This window comes from Garra rufa, chromosome 3, assembly GCF_049309525.1.
Source record: "Garra rufa chromosome 3, GarRuf1.0, whole genome shotgun sequence".
Lineage (NCBI taxonomy): Eukaryota > Metazoa > Chordata > Actinopteri > Cypriniformes > Cyprinidae > Garra > Garra rufa.
In genome coordinates this window covers 57,915,383-57,936,188 of record NC_133363.1, presented here as the reverse complement: position 1 = coordinate 57,936,188, position 20,806 = coordinate 57,915,383, and the positions used below count along the sequence as shown (strand labels likewise).

The 20,806-nt window shown below is 33.1% G+C and overlaps 1 protein-coding gene across 1 annotated transcript; it reads right to left on the bottom strand.

Annotated features, from left to right (window-relative positions):
* Positions 1–301: 301 nt before the first annotated feature.
* Positions 302–11,770, bottom strand: LOC141332264 (E3 ubiquitin-protein ligase MARCHF3). The gene is made up of 5 exons (XM_073837391.1): positions 11,451–11,770; positions 9,071–9,255; positions 5,018–5,222; positions 2,327–2,533; positions 302–2,056 (listed from the first exon to the last, which is right to left on the bottom strand). Exons 2-5 carry the CDS (start codon positions 9,211–9,213, stop codon positions 1,898–1,900), a joined length of 714 nt encoding a protein of 237 aa, XP_073693492.1. The 5' UTR covers positions 9,214–9,255; positions 11,451–11,770; the 3' UTR covers positions 302–1,897.
* Positions 11,771–20,806: the final 9,036 nt, after the last annotated feature.

Below are 20,806 nucleotides of genomic sequence, written 5' to 3'. Positions count from 1 at the left end.
AGACACAATATAAATAAAATTCCACTTATTTCAACCTAAAATGTAAGTTTAGTTGCTGCTTTAAATTTAAAGAACAGTCAATTTGGTTGTATATTTCAATATAATTGTGACTCTGGACTACTAAACCAGTCATAAGGGTAAATTTTGGGAAATTGAGATTTATACATTTGAAGGCTGAATAAATAAGCTATGTATGGGTTGTTATGATAGGACAAAATATATATTTGGCCGAGATACAACAATTTGAAAAAAAAAAAAAGAAAAAATTTTTTATATATATATATATATATATATATATATATATATATATATATATATATTTACGGTATACTGACTAAATATATTAATGGAACATGGTCTTTACATAATATCGTAATGATTTTTGGCATAAAAGAAAAATAGATTATTTCGATCCATACAATGCATTTTTGGCTATTACTACAAATATACAAATGCTACTTAAGACTGGTTTGGTCATCCAGGGTCACAATTTACATTAAACCAAATCAAGTGGAAAATAACTTAAAAATAGCCCAACTTATTTTAATGAGTTAAAGTAATGTAAAAACATTAGTTGTCATGATTTACTAATCATATTTTTTTAGTGCAGAATTGTGGACAGACAGAAATTTGTATGAACGTGTTAAAATGGAAAGTAAATAAAAAGTGATTTGCAATTTTGCACCACCATTCAAACATTTGCGATTTGTTACAATATTTTGTAATTAAAAATAGATTTAAACAGATTTTCTATCTGAATATATTGTAAGATGTAATTTATTCCTGTGATGCAAAGCTGAATTTTCAGCATCATTACTCCATACTTCAGTGTCACATGATCCTTCAGAAATCATTAAAATATTCTGATTTGTGGCTCAAGAAACATTATTAACAATATTGAAAACAGTTGTGCTGCTTCATTTTTTTTTCTGGAAACTGTGATAAAATTATTCATGATTCTTTAATGAATAAAAAGGAATGGCATTACTGTCACCCAACTTAATGCATCCTTGCTAAAAAAAAAAAAAAAGTAATTTATTTTAAAAAAGGTAGTGTATATTTTTCCATGTTGGTTTTTCTGATTTACAATGCACACATAATACATAATACACAGAGTTTATGCTTTTCCACTCAGCTACAACATCAAATGATTAAAAGATGATTAAATGTTCACATTTTTCACGTTTAATTTTCTGTATGATTTAAGTGTTTCCATGATAAAGCAAACAGTAAAGAAATGATCTGCATATCTGTATGATTGTCTTACATACACTCTTAAAAATAAAGGTGCTTCACGATGCCATAGAAGAACCTTTTTTGTCTAAATGGTTTCATAAAGAACCTTTAAACTCTAAAGAACCTTTCTGTTTTGCAAAAAGTTCTTTGTTGTGAAAAAACGTTCTTCAGATTATCAGAGATGGTTCTTTAAAGAACCTTTGACTGAATGGTTCTTTGTGGAACCAAAAATGGTTCTTCTACGGCATCGCTGTGAAGAACCTTTTAAAGCACATTTATGTTTAAGAATGGTATAGCCACTGTATGTTCAAAAAAAAAAAAAAAAAAAAATATATATATATATATATATATATATATATATATATATATTGATCATCACCATCTCAACACCTTTCACTGGTTTATTTATGAAGACTTGTTATTTTCCTGTGGTTTGACATGCTTTTCCGATGCTGAAATTTCATGACTGAAACGTTCCTTCTTTTAAAGTTTTCCATTATTTAAAACAAAAGTTCAGATGAAACCATCCACTTCAAATCAGAGTGTCAACCCAAATCAAAATCCAGATCCACGTGTGACTTGAAATCAGGGCTTCACACAAAAGCTCAACACGGTGAAGTCTTTTGAAGACTTTTTTTTCTCCCTGATGATGTTTGAGGCACTACACCATGGTCTCCTTATTCTTATATTTGCACAAGAAGTGCATTGTTATATGTTTTGGTCTCTGGTGTTTCTTCACAGGACGGGGAATCTGTAGCCGGACACTGGGATTTGTCTCATTCCAGGTTCTGAAGAGGTGAATATGGTAACGTAAGGATACCTGCAGTTAAAAAGCGAGGAAAAGTTAGAACCATTTTATCATCATTTGACTTCTTAATCACTCTTTTACAGATTTGCTGTTCAACATAATCGAGATTCTATCCAAACAGATATTTCACAATATTTGTGAACATTTTCTTTAATTCTCAGTGTATCGTCCTGCATGTTATATAACTAATTAAGATGTGTTTGCAAGAAATCAGAAACACTGCAGGTGTAAAATGTCATTGCATTTTAATTTTGCTCCAAGGAAAAACAGGAGTGAACTTACAACAGTCCAGAAGAGGTAAATGGTGAAGAGTGTTAGTGTAAGAACAATGAGTCCCACAGCCTCCATGCCATTACTGTAGTACAGATCCATGGCTCCCTGCACACACAGCCAGCCTGACAGACTCGCTAAGGGTGTGATGAACAGGAAACAGATGGCGTCCCCGCACAGCGTCCGTCTCTGCTGCTGCATGGAAGGTGTGGTGAACCACTGCAGCCATGAAAAACAGCTCATTAGGAACGGTTTATGTTTGAATTAAGGCAGTTTCAAAGTATTTCATGGATTGTTTGGATGATAATTCAACTTTTTTAATTCTCTTTTTTCAGACAACCTAAGATAAAGAAAATTAATTTGCAACCATCCAGATTACAAAATCACTTTATGTTTTGCATAGGTAAGTGCATATATAAAAAATGATAAGAAAAATGTGCAGAAAGAAAAAAGAATGAAATGCAGAAAGAAAGAAAAAATGAAAGGTAAAAAATGCTGAAAGGAAAAAGTGCAGAAAGAAAAAGAATGAGAGGAAGAAAATGCAAACAATGAAAAAGAAAATGCAGAAAGAAAGAAGAGTGAAAGAAAACAAATGCTGGAAGAAAATGAAATTAAGAAATGCAGAAAGAAAGAAAAATGAGAAAAAAAATGCAGAAAGAAAAAATCAAAGAAAGAAAAATGAAAGGAAGTAAATGCAGGAAAAAGAAAATGCAGATAGAATGAAAGAAAAAAGAAAAGAAAGGGAGTGAAAGAAAAAATACAGAAAGAAAAAGAATTAAAGAAAATGCAGAAAAAAGAATTAAAGAAAATGCAGGGGGGGGGAAATGTGGAAATAAAGAAAGAAAAAACAAAGAAAATGCAGAAAAAATAGAATAAAAGCAAAAAATGCAGAAAGAAAGAAAAAGAAATGCAGAAAGAGAGAAAGAAAAAACAGAAAAGAAAAAACGAAAGAAAAAATGCACAGATAGAAAAATGCATAAAGAAATTAAGAAAATGCAGAAAAAAAAAGAATGAGAAAGAAATTTCAGAAAGAAAGAAAAAAAATTCTGACAAAAAAGAAAGAAAGAAAAATGCAGAAAAAATAATTAAAGAAAATGCAAGGGGAAAAAACGAAAAAGAAAATGCAGACAAAAAATGCAGAAAGAAAAAATGTGGAAATAAAGAAAGAAAAAACTAAGAAAATACAGAACAAATAGAATAAAAGCAAAAAATGCAGAAAGAAAGAAAAAGAAATGCAGAAAGAGAGAAAGAAAAAACAGAAAAGAAAAACCGAAAGAAAAAATGCACAGATAGAAAAATGCATAAAGAAAATAAGAAAATGCAGGAAAAAAAAAAGAATGAGAAAGGAATTTCAGAAAGAAAGAACAAAATTCTGACAAAAAAGAAAGAAAAATGCAGAAAAAAGAAAAAATGAAAGAAAATGTGGAAAGAAAGAGAAAAAGAATGAAAGGAAGAAAATGCAGAAAGAAAATTATGAAAGGACAAAAATGCAGAAAGAAAGAAACAGAATGCAAAGAAGAAAATGCTAAAAGAAAGAAAAGAAAAATGCAGAAACAATACAGAAGAAAGAAAAAGAGTGAAAGAAAAAATGCAGAAGGAAAATTAAAGAAAAAGAAATGCAGAAAGAAAGAAACAATGAAAGGAAGAAAATGCAAAAAGAAAGAAATACAGAAGAAAGATAGAGTGAAAGAAAAAATGCAGAAGGAAAATTAAAGACAAAAATGCAGAAAGAAAAAAAGAAATGCAGACAGAAAGAAAAATGCTGAAAAAATTAAAGAAAATGCAGAAAGAGACAGAAAGAAAGATGCAGAAAGAAAATAGAAAAAGAAAAAATGCGAAAAGAAAGAAAGATACAGAAAAAAACCCAAAAGAAATGCAGAGAGAAAAATGAAGAAAATGCAGAAAGAAAGAAAACAATTATTGCAGAATGAAAGAAGCAAAGGAAAAATGCAAAAAGAAAAAAAGAGAAAAAGAACAGACAGACAGACAGACATATAGATAGATAGATAGATAGATAGATAGATAGATAGATAGATAGATAGATAGATAGATAGATAGATAGATAGATAGATAGATAGATAGATAGATAGATAGATAGATAGATAGATCTCAGTTGTCATCATAAAGTGACTGTAATGTAAGTGTAAGGCTCAGTCTCAGCAATCACAGAGCAGATGAGTTTTATGATGGGTTTTGATGCTCCTGGACTGTAGTGTCATCCTCCTGTCCTCCACCCAAACATGAGATAAGCAGCAGCGACAGGGATACGTTCCTCATCTAATCTCATTTTCCCGCTAAGTGGATCAGTGTTTAAAAGAAGTCGAGGGAAAGCAGACCCAGCAATATGAGACGCGGGGACACGACTCAGACTCAAGAGTGACTGACTGCAGGAGAACAGATGCTGATAATGCTGCTTAAAACACTTTCCACATGGCTGTTATGGAGAGTGTGTTAAATATGTCCAGCTACAGATTTAGCTCTTTTTATTCCCACATCTCAAATCAACTCTGAAGTCAGTCTGACAGCCTCATAGTGCAGTACATGTCAGCCGAGGTCAGACAATATCTGCGTTTCCATAGCAACATGCAACCAGAAAGTGCAAACAGTCAGTTTTGCAAAATGAAAATAAATGGAGCTCAAAAAAAATAGTCATAAGTAGGTTGAATATTTACAGTTCCAAAGCACTCATGCTGATGATTTTACCTCGGTGATTGGTTTTGGAAGTCTCTTCAGAGCGAACTCAAAGTGGCAGAGCTCACAGCGACTAGTGCCGGAGGCCGTTAACCAGCGCTCCAGACAAACACGGTGCACCATCGCCAGAGAGCCGGCACACTCACAGGGAGATAACAGATCGCCCGCGCCACTGCCTTCATGACAGATACGACAGAAAGGCTCCTCAGAGTTCAGACTGAAAACAGAGACCTGGATATTAACCATCAATTCTAGATACAGAGAACAATCACTAAAGATCATACAAGAGTTTAGGCTACTAAAATTAGATGTGTACGAGCCAAATAGCATTTTTAAAGGCATATTTCACCCCCAAATTTAAATGTGCTAACTCTCAGCCCATCCAAGATGTAGAAATTTACTTGCTCACCGATGGATCCTTTGCAGTGAATGGGTGCCGTTGGAATGAGAGTCCAAACTGCTGATAAAAATATCACAATAATCCACAAGTAACAAAAATCCACACAACTCCAGTCCATCAGTTAATGTCTTGTAAGCAACAAATGAAATGAATGAAAGAAAATGCAGAAAGAATGAATTAAAGGAAGAAAATTCAGAAAGAAAAAAAATGCAGACAGAAAGATAGAAAGAAAGAAAATGGAGAAAAACACCTAAATAAAAGAAAAACGAAATGTAGAAAGAAAAATAAAAAAGTGAATGAAAAAAGCAGAAAGAATGAATTAAAGGAAGAAAATTCAGAAAAAAATGCAGACAAAAAGATAGAAAGAAAGAAAATGGAGAAAAACACCTAAATGAAAGAAAAAAGAAATGTAGAAAGAAAAAGAAAAAAGCAAATGATAAAAATGCAGAAAGAAAATGAAAATGAAAGAAAAAGAAATGCAGAAAGAAAGAAAAGAACAAAAGAAAATGCAGAAAGAATGAATTAAAGGAAGAAAATTCAGTAAGAAAGAAAAAATGCAGAAAAACATCTAAATGAAAGAAAAAGAAATGCAGAAAGAAAAAAGAAAAAGAAAGGAAGAAAATGTAGAAAGAAAAAGAATGTAAGAGAAAAACAAAGAAAAAAGCGAATGAAAAAATTAAATGAAAGAAAAAGAAATGCAGAAAGAAAGAAAAATGCAGACAAAAAGATAGAAATAAAATGTAGAAAAAATGAAAGAAAATGTAGAAAGAAAAAATTGAAAGGAAGAAAATGCAGAAAAAAAACAGAAGAAAAAGAGTGAATGAAAAAATGCAGAAGGAAAATTAAAGAAATAGAAATGCAGAAAGAAAGAAAAAGAATGAAAGAAAATGCAGAAAGAATGAATTAAAAGGAAGAAATTTCAGAAAGAAAGAAAAAATGCTGACAAAACGATAGAAATATCGTTCGAGAGAAAATGCAGAAAAAAGAAAAGAAGAAAATGCAGAAAGAAAAAGAATGTAAGAGAAAGAAAAACAGAAGAAAGAAAAAGAATGAAAGAAAATTCTGAAATAATGAATTAAAGGAAGAAAATTCAGAAAGAAAAAAGGCAAACAAAAAGATAGAAAAAAATATATAGAAAAAAGAAAAATGCAGAAAGAAAATAGGAAAAGGAAGAAACAAATTCACTTCAACATCATGTGAAGTGAAAATCATTAAGGTGTTTTAACTGGACAAAACAGAAATAATCCATAACTGTTGCCTTCTCAAATCAAAATCTACCAACATATTTCTTTAGAAATGTTTTGGACAGTTTTTTACTTGTAAAAGATGCTTGATTTGAGAGATGACTTTTCACTGGTTAAAACAACAGTACGAATAGAGGACTCTATTTTAAGCAATGATTAAAAGTTAAAAACACCTTAATGACGGATTTGCTTCATTCAAACATGCTGCCTTTCTCTTCACAAAATGTTAATTGATGGACTGGAGTGGTCTGAATTACTTGAGGATTTTGATGATGTTTTTATCAGCTGTTTGGACTCTCATTTTGATGGCACCCATTCACTGCAGAGGATCCATTGGTGAAATTAGAGATGTAATTCTAAATTTCAACAAATCTGCTCCTATGAAGTAACAAACTCATCTATTGATTTATCTATTGATTGAGGGTGATTTTCATTTTGGGTGAAAATTCAGCTTTGTCTCACAAGAATAAATCACATTTAAAAATGTATTCATATAGAAAACAGTTATTTTAAATTGTAATAATATTTACAGATTTTACAGTGTTTTTGATTCAATAAACGCAATCTTGCTGAGCATGAAAGACATCTTTCAAAAACATTAAAACGTGGCAAATTCCTTTTTAAAGGGATAGTTCACCCAAAAATGAAAATTTGATGTTTATCTGCTTACCCCCAGGGCATCCAAGATGTAGGTGACTTTGTTTCCTCAGCAGAACACAAACGAAGATTTTTAACGAAAACCGGTGCAGTCTGCCAGCCAAATAATGGCAGCAGATGGGCACCAAACCTTTCAAAGTAAACAAAAATATGCACAGACAAATCCAAATTACACTCTGTGACTCGTGACGATACATTGATGTCCTAAGACACGAAACGATCATTTTTGTGAGAAACTGAACAGTATTTATATCATTTTTTACCTTTGATACACAGCCACGTCCATCTGTCCTGAGCACTAGCTCATCATCCGGCTCGTGACATGTGTAGCGCTCTGGTGTAGAATACGCAAACGCCGGAAGCGAACTGTCGCGTGTATACGACACTCATTGTTTACACAGTGCACAGAGATTGTGGGTATAGCGGCTATTCAAAATGGTAATTACTTGCACGTATCCTGATTGTTTAAACCGATTTAAAGCTAAAAGATTATGTTTGCTTGCTCAAACTCATCCGGGACTTTTCACTGATTTCCCCTTACGGCGTTTGCATATTCTACGTAAAAAATGATATAAATACTGTTCAGTTTCTCACAAAAAACGTTCGTTTCGTGTCTTAGGACATCAATGTATCGTCACGAGTCGCAGGGTGTAATTTGGATTTGTCTGTGCATGTTTTTGTTTACTTTTAAAGGTCTGGTGCCCATCCACGTCCATGATATGGCTGGCAGACGGCACCGGTTTTCTTTAAAAATCTTCGATTGTGTTTTTCTGAGAAAACAAAGTCACCTACATCTTGGATGCCCTGGGGGTAAGCAGATAAACATCAAATTTTCATTTTTGGGTGAACTATCCCTTTAACAGCTTCCATAGTTCATTTTACTGTGATAGCATACTGTTTACAACTCACAACTTTATCCACAATGCAAAACGAAGCTGCAACGATGTCAACTTTCTGACTTCAGATGTATGAAAACAAACACATGACAGCACACATTTGTGACCCTGGACCACAAAACCAGTCATTTGGGTCATTTGTTGAAATTGAGATTTACACATCATCTGAAAGCTGAATAAATAAGCTTTCCATTGGCATATGGTTTGTTATGACATGACAATATTTGGCCGATACAACTATTTGAAAATCTGCAATCTGAGGGTGCAAAAAAAATCAAAACATTGAGAAAACCACTTTAAAGTTGTTCAAATGAAATTCTTAGCAATGCATATTACTAATCAAAAATGACGTTTTGATATATTTACGTTAGGACATTTACAAAATATCTTCATGGAACATGATCTTTACTTATTATCCTAATGATTTTTGGCATGAAAGAACCCATACATTGTATTTTTGTGGTCCAGGCTCACATTTACATGTCACAATTATCCAATTATCCAAAACAGAGTTTAGCAGAATTTAGCTCCAACCCCAATTAGACAAACCTGAAACAGCTAATCAAGCTCTAGGCATGCTAGAAACTTCCAGGCAGGTGTGCTCTGAGTCAAGTCTGCAGGACATCTGCCTTCCAGGACCAAGTTTGGACACCACTGGGCTAAATGACTTAGACCAAGGTTCCTCAAATCTTGCTGTGCCCTGCTGAGTTTAGCTCCAGCCCTAATCAAACACACTTGAGCAACTTCATCAAGGTCTTCAGGATGCTTAGAAAATCACAGGTAAGTGTATTTGATCAGGGTTTGAGCTTAACTCTGCAGGGCAGTAGCCCTCTAGGACTGGGTTTGTGGAGCCCTGACTTTGACCCACCTGATGCTGGTGTGTACAGGGATCCCAGAGGAAACATAAGTGCTGCTGTGAATGACCTCCTGTACAGGATCCGTGGAGGTCTCAGCATCCGGTTTGACCAGAATAACAGATTCTGGACCAGCTGATGAGTCCTCAGAGAGCATGACTGCTATACATGAGGCTGGTCATACCTGAACAACTGTAAGCTGAGACACATGATGAAACCAATGAAGAGACACTGACAGAACAACAGAGACAGGAGAATGAAACAGCTGCTTATTTACACTTTAGATATGACTGACAGGATTAGAAATTGACGAACTACATTTAATACAAACAGGATGAAATGTGCAGGAGTTCCCATTTTTGTGAATATCCGATTTCAGTGAATAATGCCTGAGATGTTTATTGGGGTTGGTCAAATATTTTAATGTTTTATGAATATTTCATTGTTTTTATTTAGGTAAAAATACATTAAAAACAGAAGATGTAATTTATTCCTGTGGTCAAAGCTGAATTTTCAGTCTTCAATGTCACATGATCCTTCAGAAATCATTCTAATAGGCCAATTCACTGCTCAAGAAACAATGTGACCCTGGACCACAAAACCAGTTGTAAGTAGCATGGATACTGTATATTTGTAGCAATGGCCAACAATACATATGGGTCAAAATTATCGATTTTTCTTTTACACCAAAAATCATTAGTATATTAAGTAAAGATCATGTTCCATGGAGATATTTTGTAAATTCCCTACCATAAATATATCAAGACCTAATTTTTCGATTAGTAATATGCCTTGTTAAGAACTTCATTTGGACTCTTTCAAATAGTTGTGTCTCGGCCAAATATTGTTCTGTCCTAGCAAATCATACATCAATCTTATTTATTCAGCACTTTTGACTGAATATATGGTTTTGTAGTCCAGGGTCACATTTCTGATTATTATCAATGTAGAAAACACTTGTGTGGCTTAACATTTTTGTGGAAACAATGATACATTTTTTTTAAATTCTGTGATAAAAAGTTCACATAAAAGTCTTTACTGTTACTTATGATTAATATAATGCACTTTTCCTGAATAAAAGTATTAATATTTGTTTTCTGAATTCAAACTTTTGGGCAGTAGCATACATTTACATACATGCATAATGAAGGTTTGGTCATATCACACATCAATGCATATTTGTAACAATTGCATGCACAATATACTCACATTTAATTCATGTTTTATTATTATTATTATTATTATTATTATTATTATTATTATTATAGCAGAGACAATTACCAGTGTTGGGGAAAGTGACTTTTAAAAGTCATGCATTACAATATTGCGTTACTCCCTAAAAAAGTAATAAATTACGTAATTTTTTTTAATGGAAAGTAATGCATTACTTTAATGCATGCATGCTTGTTTTTAATGTAAATATTTAATATAATTTTAGCAAATATAAAAGCCCTTTCACAACAAAAAGTGAAATGAATGAGCCTCAGGCTGAAGGAAAAGTAAATTTCTCTTCAGCAATAAAAAAACAAAACAATGAAGCACAAATATAGTTTATCTAAAGTAATTTTTGCTTATTAGTATGGTTGGACTGGATCATCAAAGGTCAGCAGCAAAGACACTGGTTAATAAAATGGGATTAAATACATAAAGGACATGTGTTAACATTTAATTGCAGGTTTGCGTAATATATGTAATAAATACTCAATCTGTTTTTTGCGAGTGAGATGAATTAATGCATGTTCACATTTAGTCCAGACTAGAGCTACAGTAACATCATGTTTACACAGTGCACACAACGCCTCTTTACTTCTGATTTCTCTCAACATGGGAACAGGAGAATTGTCAGTCAATTAATGGGAAAACAAAGTAACTGCCATTACTTATTTGAAAAAGTATTGTGAATTAAAAAGTAATGCAATACTTTACTAGTTATAGTAATCTGATTACATAACTTGTAATGCATTACCCCCATCACTGGTTTAATTGTTACATTTGAGACATATATAATGTGAATCTGGATCCTTAACTAAACTGTAAGCGATGCAAAACATGTAGAAAATGTCAAGTTATTGAAATCATGTGGGACTGCCACAAATTAGTTTTCTGAAAACTGTCCAAAAGCTGTTTCTGAAAGACCTCCCTGAATTTCTCATTGGTCAACAGATGCTTGCGTCAGAGAGCAAAAGTTACGTTTTGGTTGCAGGATGGACTGAAATCATTGCATTTCTCATCTACATCCTTACGATGCACAATCAATGGATTCGCAATGTTATCTACTCTATATGCATACAACATTTTACCAAACAGACATCTACTAAAACAGCTGTTAAATCACAATTGAATGATTTAACGATTAGCACTTGCAAATCAACAAAATAAAAGTTAGGAACTTACCACCAGACAGACCATGTTCTTCATCCAAACTCCCCATAACACAGGCTTCTGAAGGCTTAAAGACACGCAGACCTTCCCTCGCTCTCTCTCCGGTCAGATTAGCATCGAGCCCAAGGTCGTTGGTGAGAATACAGCTGAGGATTAGCTGGAAGGCAAGGAAAGCATAGGCACAGAGCCGACAAAAGGAAATCCCTCTCACATCACCGTTGGTTACACTCCGGGCACCTCCTCATTCAGTCGTCCTTAATCCAGTTAGTCGTCACCAGTGGCTTTTCATTTTCCTGACATTATGCAAATCGAACGGGGTCTGAGCTTTGACTGTAACCTGTTGCAGACATAACAACAACAAGAACCACAACAAACGCTGGAAGTGTTGGTGGCGTCTAAACCTCGAGGACTAGGTCTAATTTTAGCCCGCTGGTCTAAGAGCGGCCTGATCTCCTGCTAAATACCTTTTATCTTGTTCACAGACTGACGTCCAAAACGGTGCAGCTATTATTCACTCTAATCCATTGCTACTATTGAGTGGTAGGTGATTTTTGCTTAAGTATTAAGTTGCCAGTTTAGAGCTCACATGGTCTGGTGGAGCATCCATTGTGCTTGGACATCTTTTAGGGTTACATAGGGTTATAGATGCTTTTATCCCAACTTTTATTTCATTCAAGGCATAATCTTTATCTGTTTTTGCCTTCACTGGAAATTCATCTCATGATTTTATACTGTTCATGCTACAAGAGTGCTGTTAAAACAGTTCAAATAAATTAATGGTTAATTAACAAATGTGACCCTGGACCACAAAACCAGATTTACAGTAGGTAGCATGGGTATATTTGCAATGATAGCCAAAAATACATTGTATGCGTCAATATTATCATTAGGATATTAAGTAAAGATCATGTTCCATGAAGAAATTTAGTAAATTTCCTACCGTGGATATATCAGAACTTAATTCTTGATTAGTAATATGCATTGCTATGAACTTAATTTGGATAACTTTAACAGGTGATTTTCTCAATATTTAGATTTTTTTGCACCTTTAGATTCCAGATTTTCAAATAGTTGTATCTCAACCAAACATTGTCCTTTCCTAACAAACCATACAACAACTTTCAGATGATGTGTGACTGGTTTTGTGGTCCAGGGTCACAAATAAATGTACATACTTATTTAATTTTCTGCTTCCCATGTGAGACATAAGGTCAATAAATAAATGTAAAGATTATTATATATGACATTTATATTAGTGATAAATTTGATTGGTAATACTGTGTTGTTACCTGAATGATCCACAGCTGTGTTTTTTTGTTTAGTGATAGTTGTTCATGAGTCCCTTGTTTGTCCTGAACAGTTAACCTGCCCGCTGTTCTTCAGAAAAAAAAAAAAATCCTTCAGGTCTCACAGATTCTGTGGTTTGTCAGCATTTTTGTGTATTTGAACCCTTTCTAACAATGACTGTATGATTTTGAGATCCATCTTTTCAGACTGAGGACAACTGAGGGACTCATATGCAACTATTACAAAGGTTGAAAAGCTCACTGATGCTTCAGAAGGAAATATAATGCATTAAGAGCCGGGGGTGAAAACTTTTGGAATTTGAAGATTAGCGTAAATAAACTTATTTTGTCTTCTTGGAAACATGTAAGCATCTTCTGTCGCTTCTGAAGGGCAGTACTAAATAAGAAAAAGATATTTAGGCAAAATAAGAAAAATGCACACATCTTCATTCTGTTCAAAAGTTTTTACATTACATTTCCTTCTGGAGCATCAGTGAGTGTTTGAACCTTCTGAAATAGTTGTAATAGTCCCTCAGTTGTCCTCAGTGTGAAAAGATGGATCACAAAATCATACAGTCACTGTTGGAAAGGGTTCAAATGCACAAAAATGCTGAAAAACCAAAGATTTTGTGGGACCTGAATGATTTTTCTAAAGAACAGCAGGCAGTTTAACTGTTCAGGACAAACAAGCGACTCATGAACAACTATCACTAAACAAAAAACACAATCTGTGGATCATTCAGGTAACAACACAGTATTAAGAATCAAGTGTATGTAAACTTTTGAACGGGGTCTTTTTTTTTATAAATTCAACTATTATTTTCTCATGTGGACTACAAGTAAATGTCTTTTATGTGAAATATATTATTCAGGTCAGTACTAAATAAAAAATACATGCATTTTGTATGATTCTGCAAGATGTATGTAAACTTTTGAAAACTGTATATGAGTGATACTATAGGAGCCTATTTCTGGAATTGAAAAAAAAAGTAAGAAAAAAGGTAATCTCACAATTCTGACTTCTTAATTTTTCTCAGAATTGCGTGATACAAATGCACAATTCTGACTTTTTTCTCAGAATTATGAGATATAAACTTGCGAGTTATAATGTCAGAATTGCGAGACATAAACTCACAATTCTGACTTTTTTCACAATTTTTTACTTTTTAAAAGTACAAGCAATTACCTTTTTCTATTTTTTATTCAGTGGCGGAAACAGGCTTCCATATGATACATCTATCAGGACAGTATTAAAATAAAATTAAGTAATTTTGCAACTATTTAAAAACTTTTTTTTTATATTCACCATACAATATTTGAAAGAATTTTTAGACACTAGATATTTATTTTATTGGTAAAGCTTGTGGGATGATTTTTTTAAACTTACCACTTAAATGGTACACAGTATGTATGATCTCTTTATATTTTTTAAACCCATTAGATTTTTTTAAAATCATTTAATAGTGATTACAGAGAATTTACCCCAGTTAGTCTTAGACATGAAACAGATAACACCCGTTGAAAAATCAATGTTGAGTACGTTTTTTTATGGACCTGCTTAATTTTGCTATATCTGAATCCGAACACAACTCGTTATCATCATGTGACCATTTCCCCCGTCTGGTGGTCAGATTATTTGATTACAAATGTTGCCTAAAGCTGGTAGATGCAGACACAACAAGCATAATGGACAAAATAGCGGATCTTTGAACACGTGAGAAACTCAGCTGCAACAATCCAGGAGATTAGCCAGCAAAGGGTTAATACATTCATTTTCATGACTTGATCTCTCTTGGTAGTGCAGATGAAAGTGCAGAAGGGGAAACACTGTAGACAAGTAGTCATATGAGGGACTTTCACTCCCATTGAGTCTCGCCCCATATATCTGCCTCTTTCTTTCCTCCCTCTGTCTGCTCGCTTTTCATTCTGTCCTGTTGGCACTAATCCTGTCTGCTATTCATGGCCAAGCTGCTCGCTAGAATGGCCGGCGGGGACAGACATCAATGTGGATTCCTTCATGAACCACGTGAAGGGGTGAATAATTCCTTTGACACCTCTTAGACGCTTGCAGGAGCGAGCCAGACACTAGGGATTATCAGAGGAATAAAACAAGGTCTGGTGAAAGAGAAGAACTTCCTCTTTAATGTTGCGGGATGCAGTGAGCTGTGACCGGCTGCGGCGCTATTGTACATTCACTCTCCGTCTGGTAACAGTTTGGAAGCACATGCCTCTTTTTTGACAACTTCTAATTTGATAATGAGAGATAAAACAGGAAACAAAAAGGACAGGATCGGAAAAGACTGCAAGCCAGATTTGAACTCGTACTATCTGCATAAGCACCAAGGCCCAATGTGCCAATAAGCCGAGGCTCCAACATGACAAGCAATTAAAAAAATTTCTCTGTGCAAAATGTAACATTTCTTTAAGAAAATTAAATAAGTTAGCATTAAACATGTGACATATTTTAATTTTAACAGGATAGCAACCAGGAAAAGGTAGGGCAGAACTAGATTTTACCTTCGCGAATCATCAAGTGGCATCTTAATGTGTTTCATAATGAGTTTTTTTTTTTTAAGTCAAAAGTTTTCGAACATTAAGATTTGAATGTTTTTAAAGAAGTCTCTCCTGCTCACCAAGCCCGCATTTATTAGATCCAAATTACAGCAAAAACAGTCTATATTTTTACTATTTATAATAACTGGTTTCTATTTCAATATATTTGAATATATAATTTATTCCTGTGATTTTAAAGCTGAATTTTTAGCATCATTACTAAAGTCACATGATTCTTCAGAAATCATTCTAATATTCTCATTTGCTGCTCTAAAAACAAGACACTGAGTAGATTTTTTTCAGGTTTCTTTAATGAATAGAAATGTCACAAGAACAGCATTTACCTGAAATATAAATCTTTTGTAATATTATAAATGTCCTTTTCATCACTTTTGATCAATTGAAAGCATCTTTGCTAAATAAAAGCATTCATTTCTATAATTAAATGAAAGTTACAAAAGCTTTTTATTTTAGATCAATGCTGATCTTTGGATATTTCTATTCATCAAAAAATCCTAAGAAAATGTACTCGACTGTTTTAAATATTGATAATAATAACAAAAAATGTTTTTTTGAAAAGCAAAAAGGATCATGTGACACTGAACACTGGAGTAACGATGCTAAAAATTTTGCTTTACAACACAGGAATGAATTAAAGTTTTAAATATATTCTAATTTAAAAAAAGTTATTTTAAATAGTAAAAATATTTTGTTAATTTTTACTGTCTTTTGCTGTACTTTGGATCAAATAAATGCAGGCTTGGTGAGGAGAAGAGACTTCTTTAAAAAAAAAAACATTAAAAGTTTGTATACTTTTTTGTCTACAAATTTGATGAACAAAGCAACACGTAAGATTTGCAATGCAGAACTGATTATCAAAACCTGTTAAAATCACAGATTATTAATCTCGAAGCTATTTAAAATAATGTATCTAAGAGAATGTATTTTACCATTATCATGTTTTCTAAGCATAAACCTGACTATTTCTTTTTAGTCATATTTTATGCAACAAAACATCTACTGTGCACTACATACTAATAATCTGCTATTAATTGCATATTAAATTGTGTGATAAAGGTTCAGACACTGTTGACAGCTCATCAAAGATCAACAGAAACGCTTTGGAAACAGCCTTCCTGGAAACACAACGACTAACACGCACACACACACACACACACACACACACACACACACACACACACACACACCTGGATACATGTCTGATAGCCAGGGGCAACATCACAGCAAGTGCTACTGATAAAGCCATTAGTCATGGTGAGTACGTCAACATCACCGGGCCTATGAGCCAGAGCAGGATAAATGCACTGTGCTCAGAGGAAAACAATGGCATATATCAGCCTTTAACAATTTACTGCAACTTAAGGCAAGGCACCCTGGGAGATATCGCCAGATTTCACCTTCCTCAGTTGATTGGTTACAAGTTTTTTGAAATGTTATGTTTAGGTATGCAAGCATTCATTTTCAGACCAGAAACCTGAACACTGGATGAAGCCAGGTCCAAAATTCTTTTGTTTTGTTTACATATTAAAGGTTTTTACACAGGGGATTTTAGATCATTTTAATCACTCAGTGAATCAGAATACAGTATAGTCTATAATCAAATACAGTGCCATTTTGAGAAAACAGCCTTTTAAAGATATATGTAGTGTAACCGAAATGCTCTCTGGATGCTCTCTTTAACCTCGTCTGAAACAACATGTTATGAAGAGCCAAAAAACACCAGTTCAAAATGGACCAGTGCATGAAAAAAAAAAGGTTCCCGTTTTTTGCTCCTCTTCTTATCACGAGGAAAAGCAGTGAAGACTTACATCACTCCTCTTGTTGCCCTTTGACTGAAAATTACAACCAAAAGCTGCACAATATGGCATCATTTGTTCATGTTGCGATAAAAATAGCAACAGGCAGTGCCAGTAGCTCACTGAGTGTCATTTCATGTCAAGTTTTTTGTGTTTATTTATGTTATATTAAGCCGTACAAGTATTCACATCTGGGCTTCCCTTTAGTAACTTCATGAGCATTTTACCATTTCTTGTGAGAAAACATTGCTGCGTCCCAATTCGCCTACTTATACTATGCACTAAAAGTATGTACTCTTTTTGTGAAGAAAAAGTACATACTTTTGAGTATGTAGCAGAATAGTAGGCAAGCTTTGGGACATACTACTTCGTCATAACTGCTTCTTTAACGGACGCTCTGTTGCTTAGTTACCTGAATCCTGTCACTGTTTAAACTGCCCTGTCAATCATCACAGTTAATATTTATATACATTTTGTTTCATTTATTTTCCTACCGTATTAGAGAGAAATGAAGAGGCACTTTCTTTCACGAGTCTTTCATGCCGAGAACTCTGCTCTTGTGTTTGCAAAATTATGCATTTAAACGTTAATGACCAACCCTATCATTGTAAAAGTTCATAATGTTGCTGCACATGAAATATAACACGGATAACATTAAATAAATGTATTTTTTTATCAGGTTACACATTGATTATTTATCACTCAAACCCCTTTCTCTACCTGTCCTTTGGTCGCGCATATCCTCCATGTTTGTAGTTTTTTAACACTTTTTATGCGTGTTTGTAGTTCTAATCGAATCCTCGTTCACCGCGCAATGTGTTGTGGGCAATATTAGCCGTTAGAGTGTGCATTGATCCGCACTTCGAATTCCGAAGTTAAGTAGTAGACCATCCGGGAATCTTTGGAATACTTTTTTAAGCATACTACGATTTGGGACATACTAATTCTATTTTCGAATACTATTTAGGACGGATAGTATGCGAATTGGGACGCAGCACATATCTTCATATACAAACAGAAACTCAAAGGTCTTCACAGCAACCCATCAAAATAAAAGTTTGGTTTAAATTGAAGAAACTGTGACAGAAATATATTACTGGATGTAATGATAGTACTAATAATACAAATTAAAAGGAATAATTACCAGAATTGATCAACAACAACAAAAAAATGTAAACACACAAGTTATTTCTGAAAATAAATAAATAGAATAATAATATATATTTTTTAAATCAAATTAATTATTACAAATTAGAAAAAATGCTTTTGATTTTTAACATTTATTCAAACCATTAAAATGGAATGGAAATAGTTCTATAAAAATGGAACTAATGGAAAACAGAATTTGGTAATAATAAACCTGAATTCTAAGTTTTGAACCACAGCCACAGTCTCCAATGTTCAATGGTTAGCACCTCTTCTTTTTCTAAAGTCTACTCATGTCAGACCTTCTAAAGGCTCTTATAATCACTTGGGGTCAATTAGCAGATAGCATGAAGATACCTGCTATCATGTCTATTTTAGTTTAAAATTCAAAATAGCCGCTATCGCTTTTGTAAACAACCAGTGTCATACCAGGGAATTTTACTTCCTTTGAATATATATCCTATACTGGTACAAAAAAAACAAACACACACACATTTGATACACTACCATTTAGAAGTTTGGGGTCAGTATTATTATTTTTTTAATTAATATTAATTACTTAATATAAATTAATACTTTGATTCAGTTAGGATGCATTAAACTGGTTAAAAGTGACATTTACAATGTTACAAAAGACCAAGATGGTCCACAAAAAATATCACATCACACAACCATTTTTAACATTTATAATAATTATAAATGTTTCCTGAGCAGCAATTCAGCTTATTAGAATGATTTCTGCAGGATCATGTGACACTAAAACTGCAACTTTGCATCACCTAAAAAAATAACATTTTAAAATATATTCAAATAGAAAACAGCTTTTTGAACTTGTAATAATATTTCTGATTTTACTGTAATTTTGATCCAACAAATACAGCCTTGGTGAGCATAAAAGGCTTCTTTCAAAAACATGATGACCCAAATTTTAAATGGGAGTTTAACTCAATTCCAAATCAATTGCAGTGTCACTAACAAAGTGGACAACAGCTATCCACTGTTACTTCACAGACAAAATGATGGACTTTTAATTTAACGAGGCACATCACAAGAAATTTCTCATTTTGAGCCAACAATATTCAAGTACACAATGCCAAGTTTAAAGCACAACTTAGATTAGCACATTTTAGTATGGTTCACAATTTCCACAAAATATATTACACTGCACACTGTAAAAAATGAACATGAATTTAACGGTAAAAAACTGTAAAAAAGCTACAGTAAAAACCTGTGAAATGGTTAACTGTAAGTTCCCCTTCTATATACGGTGAAAAACTGTGTTGGACATTGCACGTAATTTTACGGTAGTGGAAGTGAAAAAGAATGTCGAATTTACAGTAAATAACCGTAAATTGACATTCCCAGAATTCCGTTTCATTTTTTATTTTATGTTTTTTTTTTGTTGAAATGACTTGTTCTTATTTTTTTTTCTTGACAGTTTTGTACAATAGGGTTGTATGTTACATCTAATTAATAAATTAATATTTGCATTATTTCAGTTTTATGTGTGTTACCATGATGGTGTTTAGTGTTTGTGTGAATGACTCTGTGCACCTTCTATATATGGTATTATTTAAAACCTCCTTGTGATGGGCTTTGGTTCATCATGTGATGTTGTCATCAACACCTGCTTTTGGTGGTTATCAATGTATCACAAAGGTACAAAACAAATTTCAGTAATATAAAAGGTTGGTACATTACCTTTATATCAATTAACAAAATTACGGTATTTACCTGTAAATTTAAGTGAAAACTGTAAAACAAAATATTGCTACCATATTTTTTACGCTAAACTTCTGGCAACCACAGCTGCCAGTGTTTTACCGTATTTATTTTTTTTTACAGTGCACAACTCTTTTTGGTGTTAATATTAATAAGTAACGCTTTTGAGCAGCAAATCAGCATATTACAGTAGTCAACATTTGAAGTAGATCAATGTTATTGTATTGTTTTGGTTTTAGGACAACTTTGATGAAATGTTTCAAATGTTGACTGTAGAATGATTTCTGAAGGACACTGAAAACTGGAGTAATTATGCTAAAAATTCAGCTTTGCATCACAGAAATAAATTACATTTTAAAATATATTCAAATAGAAAACAGCTTTTTTGAAATTGTAATAATATTTCATAATATTACTGATTTTACAGTATTTTTAATCAAACAAATACATCAAACACACAACACATTTTAGTGTTGATATTAATAAGAAATGCTTTTGAGCAGCAAATCAGCATATTACAGTAGTCAACATTCGAAGCAGATCAAAAAAAGTTCATCATTGTTATTGTATTGTTTTGGGACAACTTTGTTGAAAGGTTTTGATCCACTTCAAATGTTGACTGTAGAATGATTTCTGGAGGATCATGTCACAGTGAAAACTGGAGAAATGCCACACAGAAATAAATTACACTTTAAAATATATTCAAATAGAAAACAACTTTTTTGAAATTGCAATAATATTTCATAATATTACTGATTTTACTGTATTTTTGATCAAACAAATACAGCCATGGTGAGCATAAAAGGCTTTTTTTCAAAAACATCCTGAACCCAACTTTTAAAAG